Source organism: Notothenia rossii (genome assembly GCF_949606895.1).
Source record: "Notothenia rossii genome assembly, chromosome: 9".
In the NCBI taxonomy this organism is placed as follows: Eukaryota; Metazoa; Chordata; class Actinopteri; order Perciformes; family Nototheniidae; genus Notothenia; species Notothenia rossii.
Genome location: NC_136907.1, coordinates 24998854 through 25018525, shown reverse-complemented (window position 1 = coordinate 25018525; position 19672 = coordinate 24998854). Strand labels below are relative to the sequence as shown.

The 19672-nt window shown below is 39.1% G+C and overlaps 1 protein-coding gene across 6 annotated transcripts; it reads left to right on the top strand.

The window, feature by feature from the left end:
• Window positions 1-739: 739 nt before the first annotated feature.
• Window positions 740-9521, top strand: LOC307017799 (protocadherin alpha-C2-like). 6 transcript variants are annotated; one of them, XR_013802256.1, is made up of 3 exons: window positions 740-3382; window positions 5232-5428; window positions 6273-9521. XR_013802256.1 is itself a non-coding variant. In XM_079647575.1 (3 exons), exons 1-2 carry the CDS (start codon window positions 947-949, stop codon window positions 5401-5403), a joined length of 2448 nt encoding a protein of 815 aa, XP_079503701.1. In that variant the 5' UTR covers window positions 740-946; the 3' UTR covers window positions 5404-5428; window positions 6273-9521. The 6 variants fall into 6 exon arrangements, 4 of the variants coding, with proteins under 4 accessions (XP_079503701.1, XP_079503702.1, XP_079503699.1 ...); XR_013802257.1 differs by having other exon boundaries at window positions 6270-9521; XM_079647575.1 differs by having other exon boundaries at window positions 5392-5428.
• Window positions 9522-19672: the final 10151 nt, after the last annotated feature.

Here is a 19672-nt window from a genome sequence, read left to right as displayed (position 1 = left end):
TTCCACTCAAAGATCATTATAAATAAACTGTCATTGTCACCCCCAGTCTGTGTGCTGAAAAAACATTATTAATGTTTTTTTGTTGCACTCAGCAGCATAGAGAGATGTTAAAAAGAAAGGGAAGGGGAATGACTGAGGTCCTTAATGCATCCTTCTTACTTTTTTTTTTTAATCACATGCTGTCTGCAATCTTTAAATAATTTGATTGTATTGATCCTCCAAGGGTTTAGGGGTGATGATGAATAATTTATAACATGTTTTTCCTTGAATATATCAAGAAAGACAATAGTTCCTTATATAATATATTTGAAATGATACATGATCATATTATCTAATCCAATCCAACAACTGTATTTATGCATAATAGAATCAGAATCAGAAACAGGTTTATTCCCAAGTAGGTTTACACATCATTGGAATTTGCCATGGTATGGTGCACATAAACCCAGTTAAAGAAGATAATATGTAAGAAAAACAACCAAAAGATGAAATAAACAATTATAAAAAACTATTTTAAAAAAATGAGTTGCATGAAATCTGGATATAAAAATAAACTATGAACAGTATATTAATGCAAAAAACTCAAAATAATAAAATACAATGATAAATGCGCAGCATTGTTATGGAAAGTCAACATGAAATGTTTTTTGTATGAAAATATCTACTTTTTATTTTTGTGAATTCAAAAAGCCTGTTATACCTTTTATATATCCCCCCCCCCCCCCCCCCTTAATCTCAGTGCGGCCCCCCAGCAGCCTACACACTCGCTGCCTCCGCCCCTGCAGAGCAGCGTTGTGAGAGCCCAGCTCCTCCAGCCTTACTGTACATGGCCTGCTGCAGCTACAACTAGTGGAGGCAAGAATGACACCAGCGCTCCCCTGCAACAAGACAACCTGATCGTAAGAACGGATCTATTTTTATTCCTACATTTGACAAAATACACACAATGATGGCGCGTGTCATTGCTCCTTCACGGACACGTTTTATCGAGACTGCTTTCACATTCATTGCACTATGGGGCTGTGCGCTTTCCATCACTCGGTACTCTATTCCGGAGGAGATGGAAGAGGGCTCCTTTGTTGCAAACCTGGCCACAGATTTGGGTCTGGATGTTCGCAGTTTGGTGCAGCGCAGCGCAAAACTCGATGTCATTCACAGCAAAAATTACCTTGACATCAACAAAGAAACAGGGGAGCTGCTAATCCGCGAGAAGATCGATCGGGAGAACATATGCATGACTAAAACAACCTCGTGCTTTCTGAAAATGGATGTCATACTTGAAAACCCAATTCGTATTTTTAACATTGAGTTAGAAATCATGGACATCAACGACAACGCGCCTGTGTTCCGCAGGAAGACAATGCACTTGGACATATCAGAGGCAACCCCTCCCGGTGAGAGATTTTCATTGACAAACGCCGTGGATGCGGACGTGGGGGCGAACTCTATCAAAACGTACTATCTCAGCGAAAGCAAGTACTTCAACATCGACATACAAACGGGCAGCGATGGCTCCAAATATGTCGATTTAGTGTTGAACGGTAATTTAGACCGGGAGGAGCAATCGGTTCATAATTTGATTTTAACCGCTGTAGATGGAGGGGTGCCTCCCCGCTCCGGCACAGCCAGCATCGTTATTAACGTGCTTGACATCAATGACAACGCCCCCCTCTTCAGTCAGCCGGTATTTGCAGTGAATTTGTCAGAGAACTCTGCTGCAGGAACACTGGTCCTGACCTTAAATGCAACAGACTTGGATGAAGGCACAAACGCTCAGTTAACATACTCATATACACTGTACACCTCGGAGAAGACTCAAGAGCTCTTCTCACTTGATCCAAACTCTGGAGAGATCAAGGTGAAAGGGGTGATTGACTATGAGGAGAGTCAGAGTTTTGAGATGCACATACAGGCACAGGATGGAGGGGTGAACCCCAAGTCTGGGCATTGTAAAGTCACTGTGTTCATCACAGATTTGAACGATAACTACCCTGAGGTGACCATTAAGTCTGTGAAAAGTGCCCTGACTGAGGATGTGGCTGTTGGGACGCTGATTGCGGTGGTCAGTGTCAGCGATGGCGACTCTGGGGACAACGGGAAAGTTGAGCTTACTTTGAATCAACAAGAATCCTTACCATTCCTCCTGAACAAATCCGCAGAGGGTTACTTTGAGCTGCTTGTTTCGAAGCCACTTGACAGAGAAATAGTGAGCAAATATGACATCACACTGAGGGTGACGGACAAAGGCTCGCCACCCCTAGCTGAAAACGAAACCATCACGTTAGAAATTCATGATGTCAATGACAATGCACCCATGTTCCCCAAGTCCTTTTACACTATCCATGTCGTGGAGAATAACCAACCAGGGGCCTTATTGACATCCCTTAGTGCATTTGACCCAGATCTCAATGAAAACCAGTACTTGGTTTATTTCATAATGGAGAAGGAGATTGTTAACACGTCTATGTCAATGCTGTTTTCCATCAACCCAGAGAACGGAGACCTTTATGCCCTGAAGACCTTCGACTTTGAGCGAGAGAGGGAATTCCTTTTCCACATCGAGGCTAGGGACTCTGGTGTTCCACCGCTGAGCAGCAATGTGACAGTTCACATCATTATTCTGGACCAAAATGACAACAAGCCTCTCATTGTGGCGCCTTGGCGGGAGAGGGGTACTGTCGTTGAGGAGGTGATACCGAGGTCTACTGAGAAGGGGCACCTGATCACCAAAGTGATCGCCATCGATGCCGATTCTGAGCAGAACGCTAGGGTCACGTATCAGCTCCTGCAGATCACTGACTCAACCCTTTTCAACCTGGATCAGTACAACGGGGAAGTCCGGACGACGAGAATGTTCAGTTACAGAGACCCGAGGCAACAGCGGCTGGTAATTGTCGCCAAAGACAACGGCGACCCTTCTCTCTCCGCCACCGTCACCATTCAGATATCAACGGTGGAAAACGTCAGGTCCTTTTCAGAGACCACAGAGTTGCCACTAGAGTATGACGTCTTCACAGACCTCAACCTGTACTTAGTAATCGGGTTAGGGGCTGTGTCGTTTCTGCTGCTGATAACCATCTTGGTTATTATTGTGCTGAAGTGTCAGAAGCCCAATCCAAAGGTCATCAAGATCCCCCAACCCAACAGGAACAGTGTGATCAGCAGGAACAGCATGATCAGCCAGAGAAGCTCCACCATCGCAGATTCCACCCTGATCTCCAGCGATGCCTACTGGTACAGTTTGTTCCTCGCAGAGACCAGGAAAGGGAAGGTGGTCGTGAGACAGCCCATAATTCCCAAAGGAGCTGGGTATTTTGTGTCCAGCATACCCAGGAGCATAGGGCCGAGTGAGACCACAGACTCCAGAGCATCCACACTGGAGGTATGTATGTTATAAATACTTTGTGGGTGATTACAGACAACACAGAGTGGCCGGATTGACAAGGGTTACAAAGTCAACTAAGTTATGTGTTCAGAGGAATATTTTGTGATGCTTTTTTCCCCTGTAAGGCCAAAATATTTCATAGAATTAACTGTGGATCTACGTTGGTAGTACTGTTGATAGTTTTTGGAGGTACCAGGCCTATTGCATGATTGAATAATATAACACATTTGCTCTGAAACAGGCCGTCGTGCAGAATGAGTACTTTTACTCTTTGTACTGCAAGTACATGTTGATGATGATAATTTTCTACTTTCACATAAATAGAAGTTAGAATTCAGGTCTCTCTTCACTGTGGTATTACTACTTTTACTTACCACACTATGCACAGTTTTACACAAAAAAACGAACATGTGTCTATAAAGTGCACTTCATTGTTAAACCTGTGGTTCCCAAACTTTTGGGCCTTTTATTTTTTACCAAAACACTCTGTATGTGTCAGTTTATGTCGAAGCATCTTGAATAATTTGGTTAAAATAACTGTTAGTGGCTTGAAAAGTTAAAATGATCTGGTGACCCTCTGAAGGGTGATGAGTGAATCATATAATATATATTATACAGTCAGTGATATAAAGTTGTTAGAACTCGCACCACCGCAATAACATCAAAATGCTACTGCACATTGATTAGTATTAAGAAAGTAATTATTTCAGATACAGTATGTTAGTATGATTCCACTGGCAATATTTTCTGCAAAAAAAAAGATGTTCTGCAAATTATTATCTACACGTTTGGGATGTCAGATACAGGACTTGTATTTGTACTGAAGTATATGTGCCATACTTTACTTAAGACCAGGATTTTAGTTCTGGGCATATCATTTTCGAGCCTGAGACCTAAAAAAACAGGCTTGGGGCTTAACAGGTTAAGACAAAGATGTGAGCAACTGTAACTCTCACACCTACTTCAAAATGCATTTAAACATAAACCAATGACTGAAAAAACAACAGTTGTGGAGGAAGTCCTCAGGTATTTATTTATTCTAGGCAGCTGATTTGATGATGTTATCTACATATTATTTTGCACATTAGTGAGTAGCTTGATCCCTCTGGGATAAATACATTCCTTTTGATCCGAACATATACTAATTGATTTGGTGATTACATTTGGTATTGTTGATCTGGAAAAGTATCAAATAAATAAAATGTATGTAGTAGTCTGAGATGTGTGGAGTAGTAATATATAAAGTAGCAGAATATGGGAGTACAGCCCTCAAGTTACTTCCACCAATGAAAATCAAAGCTGCATGTTTGAACTATTAGCATTTATGTTGTGTCTGGCTTATTAGTATGGCAACAAGGGTGCGGAAAAAAGGGTCATTGAGAATAAAAATGTGAAAATATTGCATTATCCACAAAAAAATTCTGTATTTATATATTTATAATTGGCAGTAATTTACCAATTTAAAAAGGCAACATAAAAGAAATAACAGCACTGTCATGTTGATGCTCATCATCAGGGTATTTCTGGTGCAAACCACCTGCACTTGATTGCATAATTAGGCCAAACAAATAACCCCCTGAAACAGAAAATATCCCACTGTTCTATGTTTTATGTAGGTCATTTATTGCAGATGCATAACACACAATCAGAGCATAACTGGTGGGTGTGAAATAAGGGGGAGCTACTTCAAAGAAGCCCAGACATGGAGGGGTTCTCTTCAAGGACAAGAGATATCGCTGTAATGAGACGCATTATGCGGGGGGTCTATAGAGACTGCTGCTCACAGCAGACTGTTATCAATGTGGAAGCGCTCAAACGCATCCAGATGTTGTTTGCTTTTACACAGATGGACCTGCAGACTGAACCCGAAACAAGTGATATACTGAAAGATTAAACAACATGAATATGCATGAATGTACAGGTGCATGTTGAAGGTGAGATTTGTGAACGATGTGAACTGAGTGTAACACGTAGCACTGAACTTGTTTCTTTTTTCTGTTCTTAAGTACTCAAAATGAAAGGAAGTCCATTCTACAACTGGAGGTATGCTGGTTGCTAACTACATTCTGTAGAGCCACTAGAAGTGTGCAGACATTTTCTTTCTATTTGGTATAAATTCTTTGGCTCAAAAAACTGTCCCAATATGGTGTAATCTTCAACATATCTTCCTGATTAAATACAGCAAAAACGAATATTTCAATTGTCCGGTTAGTCTGTGTCTTTCACAAATACAACATTTTGCTCCGGTGTGATGCTATTGTGAGCAATTTAAATTGGCCAGTCTCTCAAGTGCAAAAACCTTTCAGCTCGCTGAGAGCAGGGATTAGAAATAAATTGGCTCCTGGTCAGACCTGTGTCGCGCACATCTGGCTAGCTTGGCGGAAAATCAGGGCAAATTGATGACGCAGATTAAAAGAGAAAAATTATATCAGGGAATGATTTGTCCCAAATAGTTTTTCTCAGCATGTAACATACCTGAGAGCACAGACCTACCAACCATCTCTTTGCACATGAGCTCTGTCCTATGATAAAAATATGGAGCCTATCCTTTTTTATTTCCTGTAATTACGGCCAACCAAATACCAAATATAGCATTGTGATTCCTGCCTGTGCATGCTTTAATTACACCATTTGCTTCCCTATTTGGCTTTTTCATATTTTACATTGGCCATTAGTTAAAATTCTAAGGGTGATTTGGTTAAATTCCTCAACAACCGATTTGAAAAAGGATATAGAAAAAAGTGATCAACTAATCCCTGAATTGAAATGTCCCTGATGGTGGCAGTAACCAGTCACAATCCATTGTTGCATGAGTGAGGACTTTCTACAAGTTAATATGGAAGTTGACTTTCTATGTTTGCTAATTCTATTTTCTGTTTTTAAGCAGCAACCCAGAAGAGAACTGCCATGATATAATCATCTCTTCATGGAGCTGAAATCCTTCCCTGTGACTCACAAAGAAGAACTGTCCTCCCTCTCTGTCCCTCGGCTCCCATTTCTCTCCAGCTCCTCCGATCTCACCGCTCAAACATCGAACACGAACCACCTCAGCTTTCTACCTTCTTTTCTCTTCTAAGCATGGGTCTGCATGATTCTACAAGAAAATATTTGGACATAGAATTGAAATAATTTATGGCAGGGTATTTGGACATTTCTAGAGTTGCCTCATGTAGTCAATCTTTCTTTCCTTAATGCTTTGAAACTCCTCAGTGGACATATTTGCCTTCTCTCCAGGGTTTTTACGCTGTGTGCTGTAGTTCTAGAAACCATCAGTGGCTCAACATATGCGCAAGTCGTCGTCATTCAACCTCCTTTTTACTAAGGGTCAAAACACGCCTATTCACAAAGACTCACATTAATCAGGGTGAATATGTTTCTTCCGTAAATATGATAAATACTGAACTGTAGCTGGTTACGTCACCGATTCAGGCTTTGCACTTGGTGTTTATCTTTTATGAACAATACTTTTTACTATATTAAGAGTCCTGCTGTTGAGCAGGCTGTCAAATGGTTACTTACCGATAAAATAATCAATGCTCTGATTTTTTTTTTACAATGTTTGTTGTTCTCAACAGTATTGAATGTGTGAACATGACAAAAAAAGAATGAAAGAAAGCTGTAAAATGAAAAAAAAATAATATACGAGATACATGGTTTCTCTTTTATTTTGATTATAGATATTTTAGCTCTATAGAAATTATAAGGAGAAATACTTTTTACCCGTGTAATGAAAACTTTTATCTGGCTTTATTGGGGAAGAATATACTGCAATATTGAATTTACTGAACTGTTGTCACGTTCAGAATCTAGCATTATAATGTTTCAGCCTCTCTTGTTGGGGCGAGAGAGCCAGGGTGAATGGGGGAGGTGTGTCCTCAGATCAAGTTTCTTTAGTTGAAGGACGTTTTGACATCACAAACTGGGGGCGGGGCCAGAGTGGGACACATGAAAATTCAAACATGATAAACTATATTTTTCAAAAAAAGGGGGAAAAGTGTATCAAGCTTTTGCTTTTCACACGTGTAAGCTAGTATTATCCCAATTTAATTTCCACTGATTAAGCTGGCAGTATTATCTGCATCATTCCTTGCACACAAAATAATCCATTTAAATAATTAACTTTCCAAAGCAGTGGAAATTTGAAAATAAATATTTTGTAATGAAAAATACCCTTGGTTATTGGAAAAGAGTAAAACATATCCAAATGTATTAATCTTTGCCATGGTGCAAGGGAATATAAGGCAAGGTATTGTTTTATGACTATTCATGTTTTATAGGTATTTTATGTATTAACTTTTAATGCTGCTTTCGTGAGCTTATTCCAGGGCGTTTTCTGTTGCTTATTTGTAGTTTAGTGCATATGATGTTGTTTTGATAGTGTACATAAGTTACTATTAAGAACTAGAGTACTTTTGTTGACCTCAAAGGTAGCGCTGTTGCACTACTGTGAAGCCCAGGACTTTCCTTCCTCAGAAACAAGGAGCTCATTAGGATCTTATTAGGGTGCTAAATGATAGAATCTAATTGGGCTGATGGGATCCTGAGAGTAGTGGTATTTATAGTTGCGGTATTCTAAGTGATGACTCTGCAAGAACACATAGACGGTGCAGTATTAAGCGAGTGACAGCACTTTGAAATATGCACCAGATCTAAATGTGATCGCAGCACGCACAAATGCAGCGGAGGAAGAATATTTCCATAAGTATCGAGCTACGTATTCTGAGTCGGTGAAATCTAACCCCTCTCCTCCTCTCCCACTGTTTCCTGGTGTTAGTGGCACACCAGGCTTCCCAGACATAAACACAACTGGTGGTCTGTCCTAAGACTAAACACGCCGTCACGTAATGAGGGATCTCTTGCTGTGGGAAACATGTTATGTGTGCAATAAATGCCTGGTTCCAACAGTGTTTAAAGAATTAATGAATTGCACATGCGATGAGCTCCTTGCGTGCCTTCTGCTTTGTAAAAGATATATGTGACTGTTGATGAATGAAAAAAAGACATGTCATACAATATTACAGATGACTGTGAGGGCTGGGATTGTTCTACTTTCAATGTAATCGGATTGTGAGGAAATCATGTCTCAATAACCAATTGAGTTGTCCTGATTGTCAAAAACAAGCACATTTTATCTAAAATGTCTACCAAAAAATCTAAAGTGAAATATTCTGAAAGTAGTATGGAAATATTGCTTCTTAATTACATTAAAAAAGCTTAGTAATTTTTCATTTCTTTAAAGTATTTTATCCGTAGAGGAGTATAAAAAGTAGGCTTAACCATGTGGACAAATTTTTCTTTATTGAATTACCAGAAAACATGCTGTATCGCGATAAACATTGCTATTGAGAATGTTATATGACCTATGTCGTGATATACAATATCTTAAATGACATATCATGATATACAAGTATAAAGTTACCTACTGTATATCGTAGTATACAATACAAAATGACATGTATCATGATATACAAGTATGGAATTAACTATATCATGATATACGAAGTAGGAAATAACATATATCGTGATATATGAGATATGAAATGACATATATCAGGATATACACAATTGGAAATGACTTATATCGGGATTTACGAGACATGAACTTCCCTATATCCGGATATGAAATGTTAGCTATATTGCCCAGCCCTAGTCACAGTACCCCAGTGATAAAATACCTTGAATCGCTAAAGCGTTGTTGGATAGGGGCTCAGCCTTTCGGGTTTCAAAACAGATGTTCTATTGAAAACCGGTAAATGCATTTACTGTAAATTGAACTGCTTTATACTTTGTGTTTTTTATACAGTAGACTGTTTTGATATATTCTGTCTTCACTGTGATCAAATGGCACAGGAGGTGCTTGTGCTTGGTATAGTAAAAGTGTGTTATTTCTCATTTGTACACAGCTCAGTTTTATTTCTCTGCTCATTTGCAAGTCAGATTGTACTGTAGAGTATTCTTCGAGAGTCGCATCAAACCTAATCCAGTTCCGTCCCACTTAGTGGATCAAAGAAAGTATGGGAGGGAATCGTCTTTAATTTATTTTCAAGTCTAGTTAATTGTCAATTTTTGATGTCGCTTATTTGGCTTAAATGTTCTGCCTGATCATGCTAGTTTGAATAAAGCTTTTTAATCTGTCTTTCTGTCTTTTCTGTGATGAGTTATTGAGAGTAACTTGGGGAATGTGACAAACTTGCTCCCTCACTCTTAAAATTCTCTTGCATGCACACATTTTGACCCAATTCTCCATACAACGCTCTGTTCAAGTTCTTGGAGAACTGAATAAAGGGAGATGTGGATGCAGTTCAAATCGCGGAAGCACACAAATAATAGTTTTGTCAGGATTAATAAAAGTCTGTTTTCTCTGTGACCATGTAGGGCTTTCAGTCTGCAGTCCTACAGGAGACTGATGCGTGAGAGCTCAATGCATTTCCATGAAGGAGTCTCATCATAATGAATGGCATCTAGCTGTCTAGTCTAGGAAACTCTCGGTTTGAAAAGGACGTGTTCACACTCCAAAAAGCAAGAAAGATTGTAAGTTAAATGAGAACTGCTTTTGAAATGTATTAAAGCGGCTGCATTTTTGGAAGATTACTTTTAAAATATTCAAAAAAGTTCAATTTAGGATGATTTTCATGTTAATCAGGGTTATTCTTACTGAACCGACAGTATAATAAAATATTTATTTCGTGTTAATAATACAAATAGGATACAAAATATAGCACCTTTAAAAGCTCACTATCTATTGGAGGAATATTTTGGGTGTTTTTTTGGTACAATTATGGCTACATGCTGTTCTTCTCCTTACACTCATATTGTGGAATGGAATAAAAAACACACAAAAATAGCAAAGTTAAAAGATGAACTGGACTAAAAGCATACATGTCTTTCTCAAATGATCTTTAGATATTGCGATATTGTGAAGTAACAATGTGAATTGTGACCTCAGTGGCTGAACATAGAATACGAATATCAATGTTGGATAGATGCTGAACCAAAAGACACAACTCATCTCACCAGCACTTTGTTGTTCTAGCACTACTATGTTGAAGGCCTTAAGCTCTACTTGTGCTGTAAAATAATTGGAAGCAGGTCGGAGGAAGTAGTGCACCTGTGACTACGTCCATGTGTGCTGAGCATTGCTGTATTTCTGCCAGTGCTCTTTGCAATGCTGGTGCTGTCCATGGCGCTGAATGTGTTCAGCTGCGATAAAGCATGACACTGGGGTGCACAACACTGCTTATTATCACACTCTTTACTTGAGGGGGAAATTAGATTTGAAATCTGTTAAAGTATTTACTCTGCAGAGCTGCAATTTCACACATCATCTCAGTTACTTATTTGTACTGAATCGTAGGTAAGATTAGTATGTAGGGCAGCTATGAAAAGCCACCCACGTCTCTGGCTTGTTCAGGAATTCAAATAGTATCAGTGGTGAAGTATAAAAAATGGCAACTCAGGTGGATTATCAGGCTCTGGTTTTTCTTTCACACACATGTCCCAGTGATGGAGTGTTAAAAAATAGATTTAAAAAATGATAACAGATATCCTTTCATGGCTCAACATTTCTTGTAGTTTAATGTGCTGTTTACACGAGAACGCAAACGATTGTATCCGCTACTTTTTTCTTTCGTATAGCCTGTTCATTCACACGAGGCCGTAACGGAAACGTGGAAACGGACCCCGACAAAAAGCTATGTAACATTCATAGACTTTCTTCTGGCTATTTCTCTCACAAAAAGGAAAATCATGCATCACAGGGCTCCAGGCCAGATTTGATCCCGGGCCATGGGTGTCAGGATTCAACCAGAACACACCAAGCCAGGTGAGCTAAAGTACCATACATGTTTGTTTAGTCTGTGTCTATGTCTGTAAATCGTACTATACACTATACGTTAGTTAAATTGTTCTTTTTGTAGGCTTTTTCACAAACTGGCCAAGACACGAAATGCACAATAAACAACATTAAAGATTAATTGTACTGAGAGCATTTTATTTTATTTCTTTTTTCTATGGACATCACAAAACTTTATTTATTTTGTAATCTTTTTAGTAGCTATTAGTCCTATTGTTAACTTATATTTGTATGGAGGGTTAGGGTGCCAAAAGCAGCTGTGTAGCCTTTGGATGTTTCCACTTAACCTACATGTATGGCAGAAAAGCAGCCGCCTTGAATACTTTCTCCTGTCCACAGCGAAAGCATTATCAGATGATATGTGGTCTTGAAAAGGTTTGCAATTAGGCAGTCCATTATACATCAGGAATACTTTACACAGTGATGTTGTCTTTTGGCTTCACAATAAGAAAGGCTTGGTTCGCACAGAGCTAAACTGGTAGAAAGCATTGTATCGATCCAGTAAGTGTGTTTCTCTATTGAACACTGTCTGTTTCACTATGGAGTGCTTCAGAGATTGGTCAAAGCTGCTTAAGCATATTTCAACCAGATTATGTGGATTTGCTCAATCCTATATCTAGATAATATAAAAGTAAATTTTGTGTCAGTTTCAATGTATGTATTTGCATGAATCTTGAACTTGAAACTTGGTTCCTGTTCTAAAACGTTATGTAATGTTGGTTGAGTCCTTCACGGTAGTATTTGGAGGCCAATCCTTGCTTAAAGTAGAAGCAGTCAATTCCAGTTTAGGCATGCAGGTATATTAGCAGAAGGAGTTCTCTGCTGCCCTCTCTATCTGGGTTTTTTCGGCCTGGATCACATGTGAAGGGTGTGACCGTGTCATTTTGCTCTATCATATCAGTTAAAACCATAACTATTCTCACACATATCATTTAGATATAACATTTAACTGACCAAAAATGAAACCTAAGCTTAATACACACCCCCTTCTTATATTCAATATCCTCTGCAATTATCATCAAATGTTAACACTGAAAACTAAAGTGCACGTGAGATTTACATTTGTTAATCATGCTATGTTCAATAATGTTTTTTAAATGTTTTAAATGTATTACACTTTTTATTTTTATAATTTTGTTTCATTTTAAAGTCCAACAAATCTTTAAAGCAATACTTAATATATTATGATTATGATTGAAATAAAACACAGTGGAAAAGTGATTATATTCCAAGTTTCATAGTTTAAGATATTAGTTCCCTGTGATGCCAAATGAAAACATATTTGTTAAAACCATGATGTGAGTACAAATGGACATGTATCAGTCAAAGTGTGTGACAGGCTGAGTGACCCATTTGTTTGAGTCAGTCAGCAGAGAAGATCCTCTGGCTGGAGCCCATTTGATGCACAATGGGGTCATGAGTGCTAACACCTAGAGCCTGGGAGGATATAGTGAGGAGGTCTTAGTCCAGAGGCCAGTCCTGCGCTGCTGGAGCAGAGAGCAGAGTAAGGATAGATGTGTCATCAGGGCCCGAGAAACGACAGAGTCAGAATGCAGGACCTATTGTAATCCCTAGAGTCATTTATTGGCTAAATAAATCCCTATTTTGAAGGCCTTAAATGTTATCAACATTTTATTTTATTTTGCAAACTTGTCAGGTTTGTTTAAAGTTGACAACAGGCAGCCCTTCACTCAGGTTTCAACTAGAAATGTGAAACTTGTAGGTATATATAGCACGGTGAGACGCACAAGAAAGTCTTTTGGAGACGTATCGTAAACTCAAAAGGAAGTCGGCCATTTTGAATGTTATGTTCAATATATGGCACATTTTTGCACTTTTCAGGTCCCTTATTTGAACAAACTCCTGCTGAAATTTTTAACTGATCTAAATTTCAAATTCGGTCAGTACCAGTTTTAAGACCTTGAAGAACAAAGGTTTTAAAAAAGCTTTAGTTTACATCGAATTCCCCCGAATTGGCACGTCGGCGAAAAGCGCCTTTCGCGATAAAACAGGAAGACTCTGTAAATGTGATTTGGAACCCGCCCTGTAACTTTGATCAGGATGGTCATAATCACACAAAACTCCCACTCTTGTTAGTTATGAACTTTTTGTTTAAACAAATAGAGGCAAATCATTCTGAACAAGTGATAAATTAAAGGGGGTTTCTAAATCTGCGAGAACTGGTGTTATGGCTGCTGGATTTTGAAAACCCACTTGTCACAGTAGTGTTATGGCGCATTTCCATTGCAGGGCCTCGCTTGACTTAATACGGTGTAGTTAGGCCTTGTTAGGCCTTGTTAGGCCAGGCTCACTTTATGCAGCGTATCCATTACAGTTTAGTAGCTGGGCAGTAACTATAGTAACGCAGTGTAGGTGGCGCCGTGAAGTCATCTTCAATGCGAACCACAGAACAACAACATCAGCCGTTAGCTGTTAGCACTCAAGCTCACAGCTCCTCATCTCTGTTCAGAAACTAGACAAAAGTTAAAGTGGACCTCTCATGCTATATTTGAATAATATAGGGTAGGACCATACCTATATAAGGCATATTTATACTTTTTATTTTTCAAAATACCAAACAAATTATGCATTTTATCCATTACTCATTTTGCTCAATTCAACACTGTCTTTGCATGGGCTGATTCTGTGAGAACAGCACCATCTACAGGCCTGGCATATGTACTACAGCGTCTCCAGCGCTTTCGAACGGCAATGTCCGTGGCTGTCTCCTCCTGATTGGTGGAGTTGGCCCAATAGCCATAGCGCCACTTCTGTGAGGTCATAGAAGTGTTCAAATCTGGTTCAGTCTGTATCAGATCCGTTGCAGCCCCTTTTTAAGAGATTTGGGTATGGAGGAAAATAGAGAGGGTTATGTTTTCTGACACTTGGTGAGTTCCCTGGAACACCGGGGACACATATTCATGTATAAAAGACGTACAAAAGTGCATTTTGCATGATAGGTCACCTTTAAACAAGTAAAAACCACAGACTGTCTGTGTCATGGTGAATACAGTCGCCGGTTTATTTATGTCTGTAGGCCGTTGTTGTGAGTGTGGATGGTCGGAGCATACTGCGTTAGCTTAGCCGATCTCCATTTAGAAAACACGCATGTTAAATGTTTTTTCGCCTTCCGTCTGTCTACAGACTTGACAAAACATTAATTCATGGTATCAGTATGTTGTTACTTCGGCATCATTTTTGAAATATGTATTACAATTAAATCACGGTCAAATATGTTCATTTTGTTGTAGTTGTAGCCCCCTTGCCAGCGATTCTCTCTCTCTAGTTTAGCATACTCAGCCCGACTCAGCCTGGTTGTTGGCCCGCTAAGAACCTCGATTTTATGGGGCCAGAAAAAATTTGAAATAGTACCCGCTAGCCGGTACTACGCCAAGTGCTTAAACCACGCTCCGCGTGTAGTGGAAATGCGCCATTAGTTGGTCCACTTTAGTTCTTATTATTTTAGGGCACAAGGTCTGACAGAGTGACACAGGACAAATTATAAATATGCTGTGCAGGGCAGTACAAAGCTGGACACCTGTTCACCCTAACCGGAGGTGGTTAGATTTCCAAAACATCACTTTCAACCTCCATGTAAAACACAATGTGGATCCTTGGGGCCTGTCTCCAGCGGTCATGGCGCTTTACTGTTGGGTTGACAGTGATCATGGAAGTACACCAACGTTAATGCATAAGTGAGGGCCCAATCATCACTGCTTGCAGCTTTAATGTGTTTTTATTTGTGATCTGTGAAAAGATAAAACAGTCATTGCATCAGAGCAGAATTGGATTCGCGCAGGTTGTCTCTCTGATTTGTAAACGCAGGCTGGAAAAGACAGGAATACAAATCTATTATTGCATCTGCAATTTTCTTTATTTATACACAAGATCTCCTCTGACAACAGCATAACACAGTATTTAATAATACTGTACACCACTTAGTTTTGGTTTGGAAGAGGCAAACACTGCTGTAGATTGGAGAGAATCATTGTAATATACATAGAAGTGTAACATGAATAAGGAACCGGCTTCACATTCCCTTGGGACCCAGTGACTGGATGCTGATCCGGTGGCCGGCTGAAGCTTGATGGCGTTAAGTGCAGTGCGATTTGGGCTCCATTGAGTGACGCCTGTGGCAGGTTTTTTCATGAGTGGCTGCCCTTGCCAAGGGGTCACTGCTGCACCAGTTTGTGTTGACTGTGTCAGAGGACTGGTAAGCTGGATTTCTGCCAAAATGTCTGGTACTGTTTTGAACCTGCAAGAGTGGTTTGTGAATTTGAATGGATTAGGCAACTGGTATCACATGTGATGGACAGACATTGAATTGCAAATAATGTCAAATGTATATTTGAAATTGCACTTGTATGTTTTTCTGTTGCATGCCTAACATTGCTTCCATAGCCTTCTCATTATTTTGGCATGTAGAAACGCACCGTTTTGTGTGGGTACAGTACATTACATTTAGAATGTTAATCAGAACTGGCTGATACATTCATCAAAATGTTGTTGCTATGGAAACACATGTTCTGAGTCTTATGCAACAATCCAAAATGGTTCCTGTAACCAAGCAGGTGAACAATCAGAATGCATATGTGAATGCAATTGCTTTTTTGACAATATCTATACTCGGAATATCTGCAATTGGTCATTTCCAGATGTCAAGCTTCAACATTAGTACTGGCTTTTCCCCCTAAATTAAAGTATGTATTAGTATATTCTTTTATATCATTTCAACCACATTACTATGCATCTTTCCTGTTTTTCTGATATTGATATAATGGGCTGTATCTTTTAGTATAAATGGTTTTTTTTCTAGTGAAAATATGTTTTATAACAGCATCTTAAAATAATTTGGGCTCACTGTGCATAGATTACTCAAAGCAGCCACTATGGCTCTCCTCCATTAGATGTATTCACCCAGTGATCTATTCTGCTCAAGGCTCAGCACAGCCTTGCCCTGCCAACTGTTGTGACTGACTTCACTTGTCTATGGCACATGAAGCAATGTACTAAGGCTGCTAATTAGCTCACTGTCTGATCATCTGATCCCAAATTTTACATAAGAGAGACGATATTACTGACCTAGCCATCTACGTTTACTCAAATTGTTGTACAACATGCTGCCCCCTTTTAGTAAATTAGATTGCTTAAAGATGTGGTATGTAATTCACTTCAGACTTTTTGTTATATTCCATGGAATGCTCTTAACATCCCGATAGCAATGAATATATTAAATGCTTTGACAATAAATACATAAAAAATTTCATCTGTGGAAGCCGTAGCGCTGTAAAAAGCACGACCAATCATTTTAGCCGGTCCGGCTAAAATAACTGGATGGCCTACCTGCCTGTCAGCCTTCCATCTGTGCACAAACTTATCTCGTGCCCTCATTGGTCATGTGCGCGTTTGTGTGTGTTGGAGGAGGGGCTCTGTAAGGAAGTGGCCGATTTTTTCCGGCTGTGTATTTTCAAATTCTAGCGCACTCAAGCTGGTTTCTCCAAAATTACCTACCCCACCTTTAAGTACATTTGAATATTTTTTCATGTTGTCATGTTGCAGAGACAAGACACCTATGAGCACATCTCTGGTAAAGACTGGTAAAAACTATTTTTTACAGATCTGTTGGCTATATCACTAATACATTAACAAAATCACACACACCTTTGACAACGAATGTCGTGGATAACCCTATATATGACTTTTATATAGATGTTTTACTTTCTTGCATTGGTTTCACTTCTAATCCCTTTTATAGAGATAATACATTACAAAAACAGATATTTTCCTTAACTGATGTTAGCAGGAGCATATATTTATTTAAATGTAGATATTTTTTTATTTTGTAGTTCATTATCATTCCTTTACACCCAGCCACATTGTGTGTTGTTTTAATGCATAACTGCATTAACATGGGATTTCCCTCATCTGATTAACACGCCCAGTTATAGATTATATTTGAATCCAAGTAACTAGGGCTGTGAAATTTTCCAGCTCTGCCATGAGTATATAATAATTAATAATGGAGTAAACCATACATCTCCACCTCAATTACATTATACATTTGACTGTATTATTAATTGACACACAAATATACCCAACAAGGTAAAATGCACATTGAAAAAACATACTCCCCTTTGCATGCAAACATAGCCAGTAAATATACATGTATTACATTTGTATACATAATATTTCATTCTGTCACCTCCCCCATCATGAGCCTGAGGAACTGACCCTGGTGCAGAAGTTACTTCTTGGCTGATGCTTCTTTTGTCATGCAACCTAACCTGGTTTGTGCAAGCATCTATACTTAACAGTTGAGAAATATGAGAACAATTGAAACTCCATTTCTGAAAACGCCACTCCTATTGATGCTTTTGCATAAACGTATAATGCCTCAGAACTGCTATCTACTATGTTTTTACCATCTCTCTGCAATGTTAACTGGACCTGGAGTGATGCATGATCCAAACTTCCTCCATTAATGTGGCATCAACACAACCTACTCTCTTTTCCAACATAAAATAGGTATAGGACTAACATTATAGATAACAATATGTGACAAAAGAGCCTGTGAATTTAATTTAAAGGTGAAACAGACAATGACTACAAATTCCACTAGAATATACCGACCAGGGTTTGGGCCGCACTCCACCAGGAAATGTAACGAATGGCCACTCACAGCCAAAGAAAGTGTGAAATTGCATGAAACACAAAAGTAAAGATAAAAAAAGAGGCAAAAAAGTACTTAACCACGCATTAAAATGGCTCTTCTAATCATTTGACTATATGGTGTACTGTACATATAAGAAGCCTCTGAAATCGCAAATAAAAAAGGAACAATTAAACAATGAGCCAGTATTTGCAATTACACACTGAAATTTGAACCTCAAGGCAATGCAAATATCTAAGTTCACTTAGGAGAACATGCTGCCTCTTACATCAGTGTAAACTCTTGCTTGTGTCTCCCCATGTTATAATTTGTTTCCCTGATTTTTTTAACAAACAACTGCAAGGTTGGAAAGCAAATCCCTAAACAGCTAATGGAATAATTGAATATTTGCATTTATTGAAGAGTACAAATATAAGAATAAACCTTAAAAACATAAGATATGATTGGTTTAGCTTGATCTTCCTCTGATAAAGGCAACACGCTCAATCCTACATGTTGATGAATGCAGCCTCAATATTTATTTATTTATTTAACATATTCTGCACGCTCTCCGTTATTCCCATAGTATACCCCTATATCACGTTTCTCTTCGGGATATACTATCATAGAGAGGAAATGAGACTCCTGCTTTATGGGGTCCACCACGGGCATCTTAGATATGATTATGTGACCTGACAGTCTGAGGTCTGCCTCTGACAGTGATCCATGTGGAAGGAAGCTTGTGATTGTCAGTTCAATGCTTTCTTTCTTCTGCGCCTTGCCCAAATGCTCGCCATGCGGGATGGCTCACAGAATCGCTACCGGCAAATGAACCATCTTCATGTCTCCAGCATACAGACAAAGGGAGACGCACACAAGCCGGTCCCCAAATGTGCCCATGTGCCACCACGTTTCTGCTTGTATCTTCCATGTTGGGGGGTGGTGCCGGTGTTAAATATTGTGCAGATGAGCCTCGACCTTGCCTTTTATGAGCAACAGTCCAGTAAAATGTAAAAACGTGAAATAAGATAATTTATCATCAGGTTTTATTTTACGTTTTCCACATAGGCTAGGTTTTTCAGCCAAGTGCTGCACAGCATTTCTGATTTACGTTATGAATTACCGGTGTTGCTGCGATTATAGGGATATTTATTTCTGGGGGTGCTTTTAATGTGGTGGTCGTTCATTAGCTCCCAGACCGTAAGCAGACATCGCAATGGAGGCATGAGAGGCGAGAAATGGGTGGGGAAGGAGGAGGGGAGCTGCGCCACATTGGAGAGGAAAAGGCAGGAGTCTGAGCGCGCGCTGAGGGATGTGTTGCTTCCGAAGTCAATTCAGCTACAATCAGTTAAATAACCTCCGGTTCTAGTTTTCAGAATAAATCTTCTACATATTAACATACTAACTGTGCTGCTAAATTTTTAATAAGGCACACAGATTTATTGTAATGAGTTGTATGTTTGTAGAAACCACACGCAATACAATACATTCAATGAATGCAATAAACTCATAAAAGTACTATTATTGCTTGCAAAGGTGTAAACTCATTATGCATAATGGTAAGAATTAAAGAAACTATAAGTTAGGATTGTATTAAAAATGTAACAAGCTATGACTCCCAGCACCAATTGAAAGATCGTAAAATAAAAGTGCTGCTCAAGTTCCAAAAATCCATGGACGTGTTAACTTATATTAGAGTACAATGGGAGTGGGTATATGTGACACGTTTCTTATTTTATTTTGAAAAGACTCCACAACGTTTCCGGTAATCTTGGTGCAGAATTCG

What these genes read in the sequence shown, in the direction of transcription:
- LOC307017799 (XM_079647573.1), top strand. Translation starts at nt 947, where the DNA reads ATGATGGCGCGTGTCATTGCTCCTTCACGGACACGTTTTATCGAGACT. An exon ending in CCAGAGCATCCACACTGGAG is followed by an intron (nt 3,383 to 5,231) that starts GTATGTATGTTA and finishes GCTTTTACACAG; the next exon opens with ATGGACCTGCAGACTGAACC.